General features: G+C 48.2%; 2 protein-coding genes across 3 annotated transcripts in view; both read right to left on the bottom strand.

The window, feature by feature from the left end:
* LOC141271718 (gastrula zinc finger protein XlCGF66.1-like) overlaps positions 1-6,711 on the bottom strand; it is a 30,636-nt gene extending 23,925 nt beyond the window's left edge. For both annotated transcript variants that reach the window (XM_073681813.1, XM_073681814.1), the window contains exon 1: positions 6,627-6,711. The gene's annotated coding sequence lies outside the window, so the exon portion shown is untranslated. The remainder of the gene's footprint in view (positions 1-6,626) is intronic.
* LOC141271723 (uncharacterized) overlaps positions 1-20,315 on the bottom strand; it is a 91,242-nt gene that overhangs the window by 26,763 nt on the left and 44,164 nt on the right. Inside the window, exon 11 of the mRNA XM_073681818.1 lies at positions 9,965-9,970. Within this exon, the coding sequence (XP_073537919.1) occupies positions 9,965-9,970 (6 nt within the window). The remainder of the gene's footprint in view (positions 1-9,964; positions 9,971-20,315) is intronic.

Genomic DNA, 20,315 nt, shown 5'->3' with positions numbered 1-20,315 from the left:
ATAGCGCCCCTAGGGCTGACACCTGCACCTTTAAAAGGAGCTAGTGGAGAGACCCCTCTCTAGACCTTTTTGAAGGAATCCTAGTATTTCCGAAATGGGAACTAGCTGACTTTAGGGAGTCATGACCCGACCGGAATATTTAAGAAATTTATTCCAAATCTTTTCATATTTAAAGGGAGGTGACTTTTTCTGTTCAACAGGAGAGTTGAAATTAAATTTTCTGAAAAACCCCTGTCCGATAACAATCGCCTCTCAAGTTCCAGGCAGTTAGGTGTAATCTGGGAACCTGAGGATGGGTCACCGGACCTTGGGATAGTAGATCTGGATTGTTGGGTGGGATCCAGGGGTCCGAGACTGATATGACTCTTAGCCAAGAAAACCAGGCCCTTTTCGGCCAGAAGGGGGCAATCAGTATTATTCTGGCTTTTTCCTCGTGTATCTTCTTTAATACTATGGGAATCAAGGGAAAGGCCCAGAAGGCATTTGCCATGCGAAACCCCCATTCCTGCAGAAGGGCGTCCACCCCGTCTGGTGACTCTCTTGGATTTAGAGAATAGAATTTTTCTACCTGATGGTTTTCTCTGGTGGCAAATAAATCTATTTCTGGAAGACCCCAGGCCAGACAAATCTGATTGAAGACTCCTCTGTTTAGAGCCCATTCTCCTTGATTGAGTGAATGGCGAATGAAAAAAAAAAAAAAAAAAAAAAAAAAAAAATCGGTGATGATATTTTCTGAACCCCTTAAGAGGCGGCTTGAAAGTGATAGAAGATTTTGCCCCACCATGGAGAATATTTTCTCTACCTCTAACATTAATGGGTCTGACCTGGTCCCCCTTGGCGATTTAAATAAGCCACTGCTGTGCTGTTGTCCGATAGGATTGCTACATCCTTCCCCATACAGTATTTTAAGGTTGACTGTAATGCTTTCCTGACTGCAGTCAGTTCTTTTAGGTTTGAAGAACCGCTTTTTAATTTGAAATCCCATAGACCCTGAAACCAACCCCCCTCTAGGTGGGCACCCTAACCTGTTGGGCTTGCGTCCGTGGTGATTACGACTGGATTTTGTACTGTCCATGGGACATTCAAGAGATTTTTTGAATCTGCCCACCAATTTAGAGAATTTAGTGTTTTTGCAGACAGCTGAAATTTGTAGTCCAGCCGATCTCCTACCGAGGTCTGTATTTTCAGGATCTCCCAGTGTAGCCTTCTTGTGTGGAAATGAGCCCACATGTACCGCTGGAATTGTTGCTGTCAGGGATCCTAGCAAGGACATGGCTTCTCTTACCGAGATATGTCTTTCTTGAATATTTGCGATTTTTTGTTTGATCTTTTGAACCTTCTCTTATAGGAGGAAGCAACGCTGATGAATAGCATCCAGGTTGATGCCCAGAAAACTTTGAAGTTGGATGGGCTTGGGTCTTGATTTTTCTTCGTTTACTATCCAACCCAACCTTGTTATGATGGATAGAACTTGTTTGGCTGCTACAGTACATGCTTTTTCTGAGTCCTTGACTATTAAAAAATCGTCTAGGTATGGCACTATTAATGTCTTTTTTCCATACATAGGATGTCATTTCTGCCAATACCTTGGTAAAAATTCTGGGCGCTAGTGACACCCCAAATGGCAGGCACTGATATTGCAGATGCAAGAGGTCGCCTTGGAATTCTACGGCCACCCTGAGATATTGTTGGTGGTCTGGGTGGATTGGGACGTGATAGTATACATCCTTTAAGTTTATCACTGCCATGAAACAGAAGAGGTGCAAAAGCTTTACTGTCGATCTCAAAATCTCCATCTTGAATTTTTCTGTTATACATACGTTCAAGGCTTTTAGATTTTTTATTGTTCTGTAGGAACCATAAGGCTTTTTTTTTTATTAGAAATAGATTGCTGTAAAATCCTCTTCCTTTTTCTAGCTCTGGCACACTGACTAACACGAGTTTGTCTGGTAACTTTATGATTTCCGCTTCTAATGCAATCTGCTTTGTCTTGCCTACCCGGGTCTCTATCATCCAAAGTGGGGGAATGGAAGAAAAAATTATTTTTAAGCCTCTGGAACGGGGGGATCCGCTACCCATTGAGTAGCGGGCAGCGAGGCCCACTGATGAAAAAACTGCTTTAATCTTCCCCCCACTGGTAAACTGACATCATTAGTGTTTGGGCCCCCCTTTGTAGATGGTACCCTTATTAAACAGGAATCCCTTGGACTGACTCCTGTCTCTTCTCCAGGCTCGACCCCCTCTTCCACTATCCTCTCTCTGGCTTCTTCTCTCTGACCCCCTCTTCCCCCCTAGTTGTTGACCCTTGAAAGGATTTTTTATATTTTTGAGAGGGAGGGGGAAAATTTTGCTTTTTATCAGCCACCTTCTCTAATATGTCGTCCAGGACTGTCCCAAATAAATAGTCACCTTGGCAGGGAATGGCACAATTTCATTTTGGATTGGAAATTGGCTGACCAATTCTTAAGCCAAAGGGCTCTCTGTGCCAAGTTTGAGAGACCACAGGCCCAGGCCGCAAACCTCACCCTATCTACTGAGGCGTCAGACAAGAAGTAAGCTGCTTTCTGGATAGTGGGGAGTGCTTCCAGGAGTTGTTCCCTAGGACATTTATTGCTTATCTGGGACTCCAGTTCTTGTAGCCACTTTACTAGAGACCTGGCAGTACATGTGGCTGCGATGCTGGGCTTAAAGGAACCTGCTGCTGCATCCCATATGCCCCTCAGGGAAGTGTCAGCCTTTTTATCTAAAGGATCTTTTAAAGAACCTAGATCCTCAAAAGGAAGGGCTACCTCCTTAGAAACTCTGGCAATAGCCATGTCAATCTTTGGGGATCTTTCCCAAACACTAGTCAACTAATCTTCAAAAGGATACTTCCGTTTAAGTGTGTTTGGGACTGACACCTTTTTAACTGTTTTTTTTCCACTCTTTTTTTTATCAAGGAAAGTAAGTTTTAGTGGACTGGGAACACCTGATGTTTGTGCTCCTCCAGGTTACTGAACATGGAATCCTGCACAGATCTATGCTCTCTCGGGGTCTCTACCCCCATAGTAGACCTAATGATTTTTAGTAGTTTTGTCGTTTCTTACACCGGGAAGCAAGGTTGGCCATATTCCCCATCAGTTGAAGATGGTTCTGAACTATCAGAGTCAACTAATTACCCTGAGCTAATGTCTGAGTGTGTATGCTGTACGCCTGAGGAGGTGGACGGACCCAGAGTATGTCGTATTTCCTTTTTTACAGTGTTTTTAACTTCGTCTTTGATTAAGGTTTTTATCTCCTGAAAAAGAGACGGGGATTCCTCCATTACTGTTTTCTCTATACCGGCCCGGCAAAGCTTTTTAGTGTATGACTAAAGCTTCCTTGCATAAGGCATATGCTTTATTTTTTGTCTTGGTCACTGTTTTCCTGGGTCTATCCTAAAATAGATAATGACACTAGTCAGTATGTGTGTGTGTGTGTGTGTGCAGGAGAAACACACACCCCGCCCCGGAACTACCGCGCCAGGAGCAGGGCTTGGCTCATCTCCTTATGCCATGTTTGGATTCTCCATCTTCTCCGCAGGGACTGGAACACCAAAAACTTAGAGCAGTAGTACACTGAGCAATGTTATACCAAGCGCCCTTCAGCTGCTCAGGGACCCACACCATGTGCCACTTATAATCAGTGTGGGAGGAGCAGGGGTTGGTCTCTCCTCTTCTCTTTTTTTTATTTTACTGCGGCGACCTCCGCACAAAGCAAAGCCACGTGAATCAGTGGTCTCCTCCTCCAGAAGCAGACCGCCCTGTAGCCCTCAAAGACGTCATATCCGGCATCACTATGCCCCCGTAAGTGACCCCGCACCGCGCATGCGCCGTTCTGCAAACCGGCGCTAATCTTTCTTATGCGCTCCCGATTCTCTGCGGTCCTCTCAGCACCAACCTCTGAATCCAGAGGTGGCCCGTGGAAGTCCCGCGCTCCGGTTGGAGCGATTCCTCCAAGAAAAGTGCCCCCACCTCTTGGAACAGCCCTCCGGCTGCCAGGTTTACCGGGTCAGAACGGCACCAGGAGAAATCTCCCTAGGTATACTGTTCCACCGTAGGCATCCTCTTCCAGGAACAGGAAACCACACTGGGGAGGAAGAGAGGTGCCGCCCCTTTTATTTTAGTAGGTTTCCTGTTCCTGGGGGCAGATACTCTCTCTCTGTACGGTGCTGTCATGATGAAGGGTAAAACTACTGACCAGATACTGATAGTGGGCCGTGGCCTAAGTGAGTATAGTAGTCGGGGTAGTCGGTGGGGTGGATGGTACCATATTGTATGTATAAGGGGCAATACTGTGGGAAAACTCCCCTAAAATAAAATCTTAAAAACTTTTCTTTTTAAATATATGCATTGAAAACTGGACTAACAACACACATATATATCTATTTAAAACTAGCAAAGTTACAAGCTGAGTGGCTTGTAGTGGTTGTATATAAACAGATGTAAACAATGATGCTGCTGAATAATTGATACAGTCACTACCTTACCCTATCCTGCCTAAACACGGAGCTTGGCATCCTAAGGAACGACAATGGCGCCTCCACTCACCTGTGGCTCTCCCTCAGAAGCCGGAGTTAACCCTGATATATATCAAAAAAGTACACTGATGCATTAAATAGAACCACATATGTCTCAAGGTATATATAAAGGAAAGGGTATGATAGTCATCAGAGAATGGTTCATCCGCCTCAACGTGTTTCCTCAACACGTTCATCAGGAGGCTTAATACAGGGATGATAATTGATGATGTTCGGCATAGTGCGTCTAATAGTCAGGTGTCCATGTATAAATATCCCACTTCATCCAAACCCCTCCCCAAACTAGGAAACACATTCCGATTCTTAAAAGTGAATTGTTAAAAGACATATAGAATGGAGTCTGTCTACAATAATATACTGCACCTACGCTACTTCTCATGAGCTAGAGGTCAGATAATGTCCATCCCCTAGTGTGCATGTCCGGAAGCGACGCTCTTTACACTGAAACACCAGATAAACTCGTAGTAATGAGTTCCACGCCTGAGAGCAGAATGGCCTATATGTGTCTGGACCATCATCCTTGTCAGTAAAGTAACATTCGGTTAGAGGGTTTGTCTATGCGTTACATCACGTCACCTGATCACAGGGGCATAATGGGGGCATTACACTGTGTGGTGGCATCATACATACTGCATAAGGGGCATAATGGGGGCATTACACTGTGTGGGGGCATCATACATCCTGCATAAGGGGCATAATGGGGGCATTACACTGTGTGATGGCATCATACATACTGCATAAGGGGCATAATGGGAGCATTACACTGTGTGGGGGCATCATACATACTGCATAAGGGGCATAATGGGGGCATTACACTGTGGGGGGCATCATACATACTGCATAAGGGGCATTACACTGTGTGGGGGCATCATACATCCAGCATAAGGGGCATAATGGGGGCATTACACTGTGGGGGCATCATACATACTGCATAAGGGGCATAATGGGGGCATTACACTGTGGGGGCATCATACATACTGCATAAGGGGCATAATGGGGGCATCATACATCCAGCATAAGGGGCATAATGGGGGCATTACACTGTGGGGGCATCATACATCCTGCATAAGGGGCATAATGGGGGCATTACACTGTGTGGGGGCATCATACATACTGCATAAGGGGCATTACACTGTGTGGGGGCATCATACATCCTGCATAAGGGGCATAATGGGGGCATTACACTGTGTGGGGGCATCATACATACTGCATAAGGGGCATAATGGGGGCATTACACTGTGTGGGGGCATCATACATCCTGCATAAGGGGCATCATACATCCTGCATAAGGGGCATAATGGGGTTATTACACTGTGTGGGGCATCATACATCCTGCATAAGGGGCATAATGGGGGCATTACACTGTGTGGGGGATCATACATATGGCATAAGGGGCATTACACTGTGTGGGGGCATCATACATCCTGCATAAGGGGCATAATGGGGGCATTACACTGTGTGGGGGCATCATACATACTGCATAAGAGGCATAATGGAGGCATTACACTGTGTGGGGGCATCATACATACTGCATAAGGGGCATAATGGGGCATTACACTGTGGGGGGCATCATACATACTGCATAAGGGGCATAATGGGGGCATTACACTGTGTGGGGGCATCATACATACTGCATAAGGGGCATAATGGGGCATTACACTGTGTGGGCGCATCATACATCCAGCATAAGGGGCATAATGGGGGCATTACATAATGGGGGGCATCATACATACTGCATAAGGGGCATAATGGGGGCATTACACTGTGTGGGGGCATCATACATCCTGCATAAGGGGCATAATGGGGGCATTACACTGTGGGGGCATGATACATCCTGCATAAGGGGCATAATGGGGGCATTACACTGTGGGGCAGTAAAGGGGTCCTGTACTATGAGAACAATACGTTTCCTCCCTTCCTGTCTCCATAGTTGGGTCGTATGTATCTATTACAGGAAACAGAACAAAAACCTTATGATTCTTATAAAGGGGCAACACCAGACTTCAAAAGAGTCTCGGTGCTGAAGGGGTTAATGCCCCCTGGGCCCAGTAATGGGGTCTCCACATACCTCCACCTGCAGAGCCGCCACCACATATATGGCTGCTCTGTGCGCACAGGAGCTGTGATGAGGTCACAGGAGGGGAGGAGTCAGGGGTCACATGATCAGGGGCCTCAGTGGATGCAGGACTCTGCTGTGCTGGTTGTCATGGTGCTGGATGAGCTGAAGTTTATGTGTGGGGTCAGGAGGGGTTTACAGTGTGGATGTAGCAGAGCCGCGTGTGTACGAGGTGTACGGAGCAGAGCCGCATGTGTACGAGGCGTACGGAGCGGAGCCGCGTGTGTACGAGGCGTACGGAGCGGAGCCGCGTGTGTACGAGGTGTACGGAGCGGAGCCGCGTGTGTACGAGGTGTACGGAGCGGAGCCGCGTGTGTACGAGGTGTACGGAGCGGAGCCGGGCGTGTACGAGGTGTACGGAGCGGAGCCGTGTGTGTACGAGGTGTACGGAGCGGAGCCGTTTGTGTACGAGGTGTACGGAGCGGAGCCCCGCTTGTATGAGGTGTACGGAGCGGAGCCGCGTGTGTACAAGGTGTACGGAGCGGAGCCGCGTGTGTACGAGGTGTACGGAGCGGAGTCGCGCGTGTACGAGGTGTACGGAGCGGAGCCGCGCGTGTACGAGGTGTACGGAGCGGAGCCGCGCGTGTACGAGGTGTACGGAGCGGAGCCGCACGTGTACGGAGCGGAGCCGCGCATGTACGAGGTGTACGGAGCGGTGCCGCGTGTGTACGGAGCAGAGCCGCGTGTGTACGAGGCGTACGGAGCGGAGCCGCGTGTGTACGAGGCGTACGGAGCGGAGCCGCGTGTGTTCGAGGCGTACGGAGCGGAGCCGCGTGTGTTCGAGGCGTACGGAGCGGAGTCGCGTGTGTACGAGGCGTACGGAGCGGAGCCGCGTGTGTACGAGGCGTACGGAGCGGAGCCGCGTCGCGTGTGTGCGAGGTGTACGGAGAGGAGCCGCGCGTGTACGAGGTGTACGAAGCGGAGCCGTGTGTACGGAGCGGAGCCGCGCGTGTACGAGGTGTACGGAGCGGAGCCGCGTGTGTACACTGTTTACGGAGCTTAGCCGTACGTGTACAGAGATTGGAGCCGTGTGTACAGAGCGGTTTGTATACAGACCAGAGCCATGTATCTACATAGTGGAGTCATCTTTGTATTGAGCGGAGCCACGTGTGTATGAGGTGTACTGAGTGGAGTCGTGTGTGTACGGAGCCGTGTGTACGGAGCGGAGCCGTGTGTATGCTGTATACATCTGTATACCCCCCAGGTTCGGTTGAGACACCGCGGCTCTTTATCAGACTGTAGAAGAACTGACACTGGACACTCGGTAAAACTGCGCTCGGACGTCTCTTGTTTCTCGCACAGATATTGATAACATAAGATGGAGTCAGACGAACCCTCCTACAAAACCTGATAACAAAGTCATTACTACAGGACTGGATGAGAAAGGGATTTATTCTACAAGAAACGCTGGGGCCACAAATGAGAGAATCCGGGCCCCGTGGCTGGATACTCCGGGCCCCCAGCGTGTTAGGACCAGACGGGGTCTTTGTCCCTGGAGCTTCTCTGCTCGGTATAATGAGACTCTGATCTTGTTCTTATAAAGAGGGTTGGAGTAGAATAGAAGCTGCCTGAATATGAGGACCTTGTCTGATCTCTATGTCCTTGTGTACAGAGCTATGGAGATAGCGCTATTCTCTGTATAATAGATGTGATGTCGCTGCAGCCCTAATATTCCTGTACAGGGGTCTCTGTAGAGATAATCTTACCCCAGCATTATGGATTGGGAGAAGGGAAAGGGGATTGGGGACATTTTTTTGTAATTCCCCTTCATAAAAAAAAAACTAGAATAAAAAATAACTGGTTAAAAAAAAGTGTTTCGTTTTCTCCCCATGTTGTTTGTAGGAGAAGTAAAGAGCCGAGGCTGAAGATGCTTTATCTCCTGAAGTCTACAAAAGAGGGAGGATTGGCAACTCCGAATGTCCTTGTCTATTTTGGGATTGTGAGTTAGGAAAAGGGGCAGGACAACATTTTGGGTTTATTTTGGGGGCAAGAGATGCAATATTTGTCCATATAGTGTAAATATATGAATACAGTTCGGTCCAGAAATATTTGGACAGTGAATCTTTGTGATTTCAGCTCTGCAGGCCACTAATCTGGATTTAAAATGAAACAACTGAGATGCAATTAAAGTGGAGACTTTCAGGTTTAATTAAAGGGGTTGAACAAATATATCTTGTTAAACATTTAGTTACTGCAATCATTTTTCTACAAAGCCTCCTCTTTTCAGGAGCTCAAAAGTAATTGGACAAATGAACGTTACCATAAATAAAATGTTCATGTTTAATACTTTGTAGAGAATCCTTTGCTGTAATTACTGCCTGAAGTCTGGAAGCCGTGGACGTCATCAAACACGCTGGTGTCACTATCCCCCCGCTTTCTGTCGAACTGAACATAAAGAGAAAGTCCGGTCTGCAGTTGATCTCTGACTTCCTCTTCATGTTTAATTCGTACGAAGGCAGGGATAGTGACGCCAGCTATGATTCGGGGCCTGGCTCACGTGTCACAACAACCGCACGAGAGCCCTGGGACTGCGAGTCCCGACATCACGGGAGGCGAGTATAAGCTTTTTTTATTTTATCCGGACCAAGTGTAGGGTATGACAAGGAGTTGTCCAAGTAGTGGACAACTTCTTTAAGCCTGTAAATGCAGCTCAATGGGGTTCAGCTCTGGTGACTGACTTGGCCATTGCAGAATATTCTACTTCTTTGCTTTTGCACTATGTTTTGAGTCATTGTCCATCTGTACTGTGAAGCACCATCCAATCAACCTTACTGCACTTGGTTGAATCTAAGCAGAAAGTATCACCTTGTACATTTCAGAATTCATCCGGCTGCTTCTGTCTTCAATCACATCATCAATAAACACTAGTGACCCAGCACCATTGGAAGCCATGCATGCCCGCACCTTCACACCGCCTCCACCATATGTTACAGAGGATGTGCTGTGCTTTGAATTATGAGACATTCCAAGCCTTCTTCATACTTTCTTCTTCCCATCATTCTGGTACAGGTTGATCTTGGTTTCATCTGTCCCAAAAATGCTTTTCCAGAACTGGACTGACTTATTTAGATGTTTTTTTTTGCAAAGTCTAATCTGGTATTTGTATTTTTAAGCCTGATTAATGGTTTGTACCTTGTGGTGAATCTTCTTTATTTGCTCTCATAAAGTCTCATCTTTTATGGTAGATGTAGACACTGAAAGACATACTTCCCGGAAAGTGTTCTGCACTTAGGTTGATATTGTGAAGGGGCTTTTCTTCACCATGGAAAGATTCTGCAATCATCCACCACTGTTTTCTTCAGTGAGTCCACACCTTTTTGAGTTCCAAAGCTCACCAGTGCACTTTTTTTTTGCAGAATGCACTGTACTGTTGATTTGGCCACTATTACGTTTTCTGCTATCTCTTTGGTGGATTTGATCTTTTCACTTTTGTTGAGAGCTCCATTCTGTGTTATGGGTTCACACCAACAGCTTACAAATACAAAAGCTACACCTGGAATCAGCTCCAGACCTTTTATCTGCTTCATTGATGATGGATTAATGAGGGAAGAGCCCATACAGCCAGTCAAAGAGCTTTTGCGATAATTGTCCAATTACTTTTGGTCCCTTGAAAAAGAGGCAGCTCCATATTAACCCCTTAAGGACCAGAGCATTTTCCTTTTTTGCGTTTTCGTTTTTTGCTCCCCTTGTTCCCAGAGCCATAGTGTTTTTATTTTTTGGTCAATATGGCCATGTGAGGGCTTATTTTTTGCGGGACGAGTTGTACTTTTCAACGCCATTACTAGTTTTACCATATCATGTACGGGAAAACGGGAAAAAAATTCCAAGTGCGGTGAAATTGCAAAAAAAGTGCAATACCACAGTTGTTTTTTATTTATTTTTTTTACCACGTTCACTGAATGCTAAAACTGACCAGCCATTATTATTCTACAGGTCATTACGAGTTCGTAGACACCAAACATGTATGGGTTCTTTTATATTTAAGTGGTGAAAAAAAATTCCAAAATTTGGTAAAAAAAAAAAAAATAGCACCATTTTCTAAGACCTGTAGCGTCTCCATTTTTCGGGATCTGGGGCCGGGTGAGGGCTTATTTTTTGCGCGCCGGGCTGACGTTTTTATTGATATCATTTTGGGGTAGATCCGATGTTTTAATCACCCGTTATTGCATTTTATTGCAATTTTGCGGCGACCAAAAAACGTAATTCTGGCGTTTAGAATTTTTTTCTCGTTACGCCGTTTACCGTTTTTATTAATTCTTTTTTTATATTGATAGATCGGGCGATTCTGAACGCGGCGATACCAAATATGTGTATGTAGGGTTTTTTTTAAAATATTTTATTTTGAATGGGGCGAAAGGGGGGTGATTTAAACTTTTATTTTTTAAAAAAAAAAAATTATACTTTTAAAAACTTTTTTTTCACTTTATGCATGCTTCTATAGTCTCCGTAGGAGACTAGAAGCAGCAACTATCTGATCGCCTCTGCTACATACAGTGGATCAGCAGATCCCCTGCATATAGCAGAATTGGTCCTGTGCTATGAGCGCCGACCACTAGGTGGCGCTCATAGCGACCAGCGCATGACAACCACAGGCGTCTGCTGCAGACCCTGGGATGTCATGCCCACCCATCGGTGACCCGCGATCACATGACGGGGTTGCCGATGGGCGGGGCTTAGGACGCGCTTCCCGGAAGCGCGCGTTAAATGCCGCTGTTGGAGATTGACAGCGGCATTTAACATGTTAACAGCCGCGGGTGGATCGCGATTCCACCCGTGGCTGTTGCGGGCACGTCAGCTGTAAGAATCAGCTGACGTGCTCGGTTCAGTGCGGGCTCAGCCCTCACTGAAGCGGGGGAGGTAGCCTATGACGTACTAAGACGTCATAGGTTGCAAAGGGTTTTTAAAGAGCTGTGATTCCTAAACCTTTACTCCAATTAGGATGTGACTACCCTTAAATTAAAGTTGAGACTCGCCACTTTAAAGGGAATCTGTCACCCACTGGGAGATTTGAGACCTCTAATATGGTCATTGTAGCAGCTTTATTTTTTTTAATCTGAAATCTATTGAAAGTTTACTTGGCTGTGTGTTTGGAATCATTGTCTTGCTTAAATGTAAACCCTCATTTCATCTTCATCATGTTGGTAGATGACAGCAGATTTTTATCAAGAATGCCTCGGTACATTTGTCCATTCATCCTTCCTTCAATGATATAAAGTTTGCCGTATGCTGAAAAATAGCCCCACATCATGATATTCCCACTTCCAAACTTCAATGTGGCTATGGAGTTTTGGTGGTGACATGCAGTGCCTTGCGGTCACCAAACATGGTGTGTAATACGGCATCCAAAGAGTTAAATTTTGGTCTCATCTGACCAGACTTTTTTCTCCCAGTATTTCACATTCTTGTCTAAATGTTGTTCAGCAAACTTTAAAACACGCTTAAACATACTTTTTGTTGAGCAATGGAGTCTTGAGTGGTGAGCGTACATACAGGCTGTAGCATACCTGTCGGCGTTCTTGCATGGTGTTCCATCTCTCATCATGCAAGATCGCAAACTTCATCTCCCGCCCAGCTTCCTGGTCGGGCTTCTTTCCTTGTGCTCTGCTCTGCTCCACTTTGGCTGCATAGGGCGACGCCCGCTGAACTTCCTGTTTCTTGTACCTGCTGCGGACACGCCCCTGTTGCACCTTCAGCCTATTGCTGTCCATCTTTGGGTATTTATACCACCTTCTTCCTCAAGATGGCGCCTGAGCATTGTTTCTTGTCAGTTGGCTTTTTGTCTCTGACATGCCAGGTCCTATCCTGTTTTCCTGCCTGTTTTCCAGTTCTGTGTCTGAACTGTGGTCTGTTCTTGTGAACACGCTTCTTGCCTGTTCTTTCGCCTTCTAGGGGCCGTATTCCTAGATCTGCCTGTCTGTGCCTTGCGGTATCTGTTCCCGTCTGAACAGAGTCCTGTTTGTGTCTCTGCCTTTCGGTATCTGTTCCCGTCTGAACAGAGTCCTGTTTGTGTCTCTGCCTTTCGGTATCTGTTCCCGTCTGAACAGAGTCCTGTTTGTGTCCCTGCCTTGCGGTATCTGTTCCCGTCTGAACAGAGTCCTGTTTGTGTTCCTGCCTTGCGGTATCTGTTCCCGTCTGAACAGAGTCCTGTTTGTGTTCCTGCCTTGCTGTCTCTGTTCCCGTTCCTCTGTTCCCTGTTGTCTGTGCCACGTTTCTACTTTAACCTTGTCTCCCTTTTCCCTCTATGCCTGTTTTCTGCGTCTTTCTGCAGAATCTGAACCCGCTCCTAAATTCCTTCTCGTCGTCTCTGTACCTCTGTTGTGAATTTAGTGTACGCTCGCTACTTCTATGTAAGTACTGTGCGTGCTTCTGGTTCTGCCTTTCCTTCTCCGTCTGTTCTTTGTGAACAGAGTCCTATCCCCTTGCCTTGTTTACCGCTCTGCGGTGTCCGCTCTGCTCCTGCTTAGCTTGCCACTCTTGCGGTTTCTGCTCTGCTCCTGCCTTGTTTACCGCTCTGCGGTGTCCGCTCTGCTCCTGCTTAGCTTGCCGCTCTTGCGGTTTCTGCTCTGCTCCTGCCTTGTTTACCGCTCTGCGGTGTCCGCTCTGCTCCTGCTTAGCTTGCCGCTCTTGCGGTTTCTGCTCTGCTCCTGCCTTGTTTACCGCTCTGCGGTGTCCGCTCTGCTCCTGCTTAGCTTGCCGCCCTTGCGGTTTCTACTCTGCTCCTGCCTTGTTTACCGCTCTGCGGTGTCCGCTCTGCTCCTGCTTAGCTTGCCGCTCTTGCGGTTTCTGCTCTGCTCCTGCCTTGTTTACCGCTCTGCGGTGTCCGCTCTGCTCCTGCTTAGCTTGCCGCTCTTGCGGTTTTCACTCTGCTCTTGCCTTGCTTGCCGCTCCTGCGGTTTCTGCTCTGCTCTTATCTTACTTACTGCTTCTGCGGTTTCCGCCCTGCCCTGCTTCTGCCCGCTGCTCCGGCAGTCCTGTCCTGCCCTGCTTGTGCTCGCTGCTCCTGCAGCCCCGTCCTGCTCTGTTCTTGCCCACCGCTTCGGGCGTTCCCTCTGCTGTGGTTGTCTACCGCATCTGCGGTTCTGTGACCCAGTCTGTACTGGGTCTTAACCTCTCTGTGCTCCAGCCCGTCCTTTCGGCCAGTACCTCCCTGCCTGCATACTCGCCTGTATCCACCCATCTGCATACCTGCCGTGTTTGCTTACATCCACCAGTCTGTGCCAGCCTAACCTGCCTGTTCCAGTAATCCCAGTGTGGGTCAACCCCCGTGTCCGGAGTTTGACCTGGAGTAGCACCTGGTCCCTCTGCCCGGTTTCTCCCTGGTGCACTGGCGTCGTATGCCGTCGTGCCACCTTGGTCGGATCGGCCAGATACTTAGTCACGCCCCTCCAGGCACTCTCCGGTCCATGGTCCAGTGGAACCACAACACCCGCACACGCCAGTCAGTCCGGGCGTGTGCATAACAGCATGCTCAGGCCATGGTTCCCGTTGAGCCCCACGGCCTTCGCTCTCTGAGACGTTTTCCAGCTAATACGTGCATTAAAAATAAATAAATATATATTTTTTTTTTTCTCTAGCTGAGTTCCAGGCTAATTTCGCACCCGTCCAGATGGAGCTTTCTGCACCCGTTCCTGCGGATCCGCCCCAGTACTATGGGGATCCAAAACAAAGTCGTGCATTTGTGGAGCAATGCATGCTGCACTTCAAGTTCTACCCTCTTTCTTTTCCTTCTGATTGGTCTAAAGTGGCATTTATAATTGACTACCTAGCGGGGGATGCCTTGAAGTGGGTCACCCCCCTATGGGAAGCTTGGGATCCTATCGTCCTTGACCTGCAGGCCTTCCTGGTGGCCTTCCTAATGGTCTTCGATGACCCCAACCCTGGAGTCCCTGCTGAAGCTGCACCTGCTCCCGCGGATCCACCACGGTACTACGGGGATCCAAAACAATGCCGTGCGTTTGTGTGGCAATGCTTGCTGCAGTTCCGGTTCTATGCTAATGCTTATTCTTCTGATCGGGTTAAGGTGGGATTTATAATGTCCAACCTAGCGGGTGATGCCTTGGAATGGATCAACCCCCTATGGGAAGCACAGGATCCTATCGTTCTTGACCTACAGGCCTTCCTGGTGGCCTTCCTTTTGGCTTTCGATGATCCTAACCTTGAAGCCCCTGCTGAAGCTTCACTTCCCTGTATCCCGGAGCAGCCCCGATGGGTAATGTGCATAGGTAGCGCACAAGTTCTCCTGCCCGAAAAGACTGTTGCTTGCCCTGAATCCACTCAGGATGACTACACTCTCCGGAATACTGCTCCCAACCTCAAGAGGCAGTCCAGACGTGCTAGACGCAGAGGCAAGCCGTCACGCCAGGGTCTGTCCTCCCTGAGACCTCCTGACCCCAACCTTGAAGTCCCTACTGAAGCTTCATCTTCCTGTATCCCGGAGAAGCCCCAGCGGGTGATGTGCGTGGGTGGTGCACCAGTTCTCCAGCCAGAAGAGACTGCTACCCATCCAGAGTCCACACAGGAGAGCTTCCTGCACCTGGCATCAGATTCTACACCCACTTTAACCAGTGTGCATGTCCAAGGATGCTCCGAAGCTGTGTTTACCTCCGAGTCTGTACACCTCTACTACCTGGCGGAGGACCCCTTGTTACCTCCTGAAGCCTCCGGGATACCACTCGATGACAATTGGAGAGAGACTTCCCTACACCCGGTACCCGATACTTCGTCCGCTCAGTCCTGTGGGCCTGACAATGGGTGCCTCAAAGTGGTAGTTACTCCCGAGTCTCTACACCCCTCTGACCAGGCGGAGGACCTCCAGTTGTCTCCAGAACCCTTCGGGGTGCTACCTGGTAGCGAAAGGACAGAGACTCTCCTATTCTCTGTACCTGATACCTCGCCCGCTTCTTCCAGTGAGTCCGACCTAGTGTACTCCGAAGCAGAGGTTACCCCCGAGTCTCTACACCCCTCCGACCAGGCGGAGGACCTCCAGTCGTCTCCTGAACCCTTCGGGGTGCTACCTGATAGCGAATGGACAGAGACTCTCCTTTACTCGGTACCTGATACCTCACCCGCTTCTTCCAGTGAGTCTGACCTTGTGTACTCCGAAGCAGAGGTTACCCTCGAGTCTCGGTATCCCTCCAGCCTGGCGGAGGACCCCCAGTTGTTTCCTGAATCCTCCGGGGTACCATCACATAACAAAGAGGCAGTGTCTTCTCTACACCTTGTACCTGATACTTTGCCCATTTCATCCTGTGAGCTTGACAAGATGTACCCCGAAGCAGAGGCTACCCCCGAGTCTCTGCACCCCTCCAACCCGGCAGAGGACCTCCAGTTGTCTCCTGAACTTTTTGGGGTGCTGCCTAAAAATAAATGTAGAGAGACTTTTTTGTGTGCTGTTACTGGTACTTCACCCGTTTCATCTGTTGTTGAAGATGGCTGGATGGGAAGTCGCATCCTAGCCATCCAGATTATAAGACCAGTTTTGTCTCCTCCTGTGGACAATAGAAGTAATCTCCTTGAAGAGAGGGATTGGCCCCCAAATTCCCTGCGGAAGATCCTTGCAGGCCTGAAGAAGAGGGGGCGTAAGGGGGGGGGGGTACTGTAGCATACCTGTCGGCGTTCTTGCATGGTGTTCCATCTCTCATCATGCAAGATCGCAAACTTCATCTCCCACCCAGCTTCCTGGTCTGGTTTCTTTCCTTGTGCTCTGCTCTGCTCCACTTTGGCTGCATAGGGCGACGCCCGCTGAACTTCCTGTTTCTTGTACCTGCTGCGGACACGCCCCTGTTGCACCTTCAGCCTATTGCTGTCCATCTTTGGGTATTTATACCACCTTCTTCCTCAAGATGGCGCCTGAGCATTGTTTCTTGTCAGTTGGCTTTTTGTCTCTGACATGCCAGGTCCTATCCTGTTTTCCTGCCTGTTTTCCAGTTCTGTGTCTGAACTGTGGTCTGTTCTTGTGAACACGCTTCTTGCCTGTTCTTTCGCCTTCCTAGATCTGCCTGTCTGTGCCTTGCGGTATCTGTTCCCGTCTGAACAGAGTCCTGTTTGTGTCTCTGCCTTTCGGTATCTGTTCCCGTCTGAACAGAGTCCTGTTTGTGTCCCTGCCTTGCGGTATCTGTTCCCGTCTGAACAGAGTCCTGTTTGTGTTCCTGCCTTGCGGTATCTGTTCCCGTCTGAACAGAGTCCTGATGTGTTCCTGCCTTGCTGTCTCTGTTCCCGTTCCTCTGTTCCCTGTTGTCTGTGCCACGTTTCTACTTTAACCTTGTCTCCCTTTTCCCTCTATGTCTGTTTTCTGCGTCTTTCTGCAGAATCTGAACCTGCTCCTAAATTCCTTCTCGTCGTCTCTGTACCTCTGTTGTGAATTTAGTGTACGCTCGCTACTTCTATGTAAGTACTGTGCGTGCTTCTGGTTCTGCCTTTCCTTCTCCGTCTGTTCTTTGTGAACAGAGTCCTATCCCCTTGCCTTGTTTACCGCTCTGCGGTGTCCGCTCTGCTCCTGCTTAGCTTGCCGCTCTTGCGGTTTCTGCTCTGCTCCTGCCTTGTTTACCGCTCTGCGGTGTCCGCTCTGCTCCTGCTTAGCTTGCCGCTCTTGCGGTTTCTGCTCTGCTCCTGCCTTGTTTACCGCTCTGCGGTGTCCGCTCTGCTCCTGCTTAGCTTGCCGCTCTTGCGGTTTCTGCTCTGCTCCTACCTTGTTTACCGCTCTGCGGTGTCCGCTCTGCTCCTGCTTAGCTTGCCGCTCTTGCGGTTTCTGCTCTGCACCTGCCTTGTTTACCGCTCTGCGGTGTCCGCTCTGCTCCTGCTTAGCTTGCCGCCCTTGCGGTTTCTACTCTGCTCCTGCCTTGTTTACCGCTCTGCGGTGTCCGCTCTGCTCCTGCTTAGCTTGCCACTCTTGCGGTTTCTGCTCTGCTCCTGCCTTGTTTACCGCTCTGCGGTGTCCGCTCTGCTCCTGCTTAGCTTGCCGCTCTTGCGGTTTTCACTCTGCTCTTGCCTTGCTTGCCGCTCCTGCGGTTTCTGCTCTGCTCTTATCTTACTTACTGCTTCTGCGGTTTCCGCCCTGCCCTGCTTCTGCCCGCTGCTCCGGCAGTCCTGTCCTGCCCTGCTTGTGCTCGCTGCTCCTGCAGCCCCGTCCTGCTCTGTTCTTGCCCACCGCTTCGGGCGTTCCCTCTGCTGTGGTTGTCTACCGCATCTGCGGTTCTGTGACCCAGTCTGTACTGGGTCTTAACCTCTCTGTGCTCCAGCCCGTCCTTTCGGCCAGTACCTCCCTGCCTGCATACTCGCCTGTATCCACCCATCTGCATACCTGCCGTGTTTGCTTACATCCACCAGTCTGTGCCAGCCTAACCTGCCTGTTCCAGTAATCCCAGTGTGGGTCAACCCCCGTGTCCGGAGTTTGACCTGGAGTAGCACCTGGTCCCTCTGCCCGGTTTCTCCCTGGTGCACTGGCGTCGTATGCCGTCGTGCCACCTTGGTCGGATCGGCCAGATACTTAGTCACGCCCCTCCAGGCACTCTCCGGTCCATGGTCCAGTGGAACCACAACACCCGCACACGCCAGTCAGTCCGGGCGTGTGCATAACACAGGCCATGAAGGAGGAGTATAGTTTTCTTTGAAAAAAATTGTACCTGCTGATTCCAGGTCTTTCTGCTGCTCTCCTCATGTAATCCTTGGCTCTTGGACAATTTTTGTATAATTCTTTTCACTCCTCTTTCTAAAACTGTCTGAAACCTGGTTATGGCCAATTATGCTGAAATTATGTTTTTTTCAACTACCGGATAATTGATGCAACAGTGATCACTGGGACCTTCAGTAGTTTATAAATTCTTCTGTAACCAATGCCATCAGTATGTTTTGCAACAATAAAGTTGCATAGGTCTTGAGACAGCTCACTGGTTTTACCCATGATGAGATCTTTCTTGTGTGACATTCTGGTGAGAATTTCATGTCAATAGCACATTTAGAAATATATTTAGTTACAAAATTGGTGAAATGCGTGTGAAGGAAACTTATCATTGTAAAGGAAATGTAGAACAGCAGTAAAATAACTAGTTAAGTTAGCATCCACATGACCGTCTCTACACAAAGACAATGTCTGCCTACTCTTATTGCTGGAACTCAGAACCATAGTGGGGTCTCCTGGAAGAATACTGAGACACAAACTATTTAAAATGCAAAGTGCTTGCCCCTAAATTAGCCCAGGATCCAGTCACAGACCAGCAATTGTAATATTCTAATCCAGTCCGTCCAGGAAACATGAGCCTAGGACCAGGCATATAAAAAATGGGTTGCACAAAAGAAAGTTGCTCACATGTGAGGGCCTGATGTGCCGGTCTGATTCAGAATTCATTCCCCTTCCCTCAAGGAAATAGAACTTAATTGTAGATGTAAACATTAAGGCATTCTGTTATTTATCCCTTTTTATTTTATAGCTGTTTTGCATATTTGTGTGGTTTTATTTTTACCTTTTTATACCTTTATTTGTAAACACTGTATATTTTTATATTAAAGCTTAAAATCTTTAATAGGTTTGATCCTTGTATGCTTTAAAGAATCCATAGCCTTTCAGAGAGTGTGTGGCCTTTTTGATTGTCTGACACTAACATACAGTGGGTACGGAAAGTATTCAGACCCCTTTAAATTTTTTCACTCTTTGTTTCATTGCAGCCGTTTGGTAAATTCTAAAAAGTTCATTTTTTTCTCATTAAAATATACTCTGCACCCCATCTTGACAGAAAATAAACAGAAATGTAGAATTTTTTGCAAATTTATTAAAAAAGAAAAACTGAAATATCACATGGTCATAAGTATTCAGACCCTTTGCTCAGTATTGAGTAGAAGCCCCCTTTTGAGCTAGTACAGCCATGATTCTTCTTGGGAATGATGCAACAAGTTTTTCACACCTGGATTTGGGGATCCTCTGCCATTCTTCCTTGCAGATCCTCTCCAGTTCCGTCAGGTTGGATGGTGAACAGCCATTTTCAGGTCTCCAGAGATCCTCAATTGGGTTTAGGTCAGGGCTCTGGCTGGGCCAGTCAAGAATGGTCAAAAAGTTGTTCTGAAGCCACTCCTTTGTTATTTTAGCTGTGTGCTTAGGGTCATTGTCTTGTTGGAAGGTGAACCTTTAGCCAAGTCTAAGGTCCAGAGCACTCTGGAAGAGGTTTTCATTCAGGATATCTCTGTACTTGGCCGCATTCATGTTTCCTTCAATTGCAACCAGTCGTCCGGTCCGTGCAGCTAAAAAACACCACCATAGCATGATGCTGCCACCACCATGTTACACTGTTGGGATTTTATTGGGCAGGTGATGAGCAGTGCCTTGTTTTCTCCACGCATACCGCTTAGAACTTTTTGGTGATAATTCTATCTTCATCTCATCAGACCAGAGAATCTTATTTCTCATAGTCTGGGAGTCCTTCATGTGTTCTTGAGCAAACTCTATGCGGGCTTTCATGTCTTGCACTAATGAAAGGCTTCCGTCGGGCCACTCTGCCATAAAGGCCCGACTGGTGGAGGGCTGCAGTAATAGTTGACTTTGTGGAACTTTCTCCTATCTCCCCAATGCATCTCTGGAGCTCAGTCACAGTGATCTTGGGGTTCTTCTTTACCTCTCTCACCAAGGCTCTTCTTCCATGATTGCTCAGTTTG

Source organism: Phyllobates terribilis, unplaced genomic scaffold, assembly GCF_046119375.1.
Source record: "Phyllobates terribilis strain yellow unplaced genomic scaffold, ASM4611937v1 Scaffold_5__5_contigs__length_657084704, whole genome shotgun sequence".
Lineage (NCBI taxonomy): Eukaryota > Metazoa > Chordata > Amphibia > Anura > Dendrobatidae > Phyllobates > Phyllobates terribilis.
Note: the sequence above shows the minus strand (reverse complement) of the source record. Positions and strands in the feature narration are given on the sequence as shown.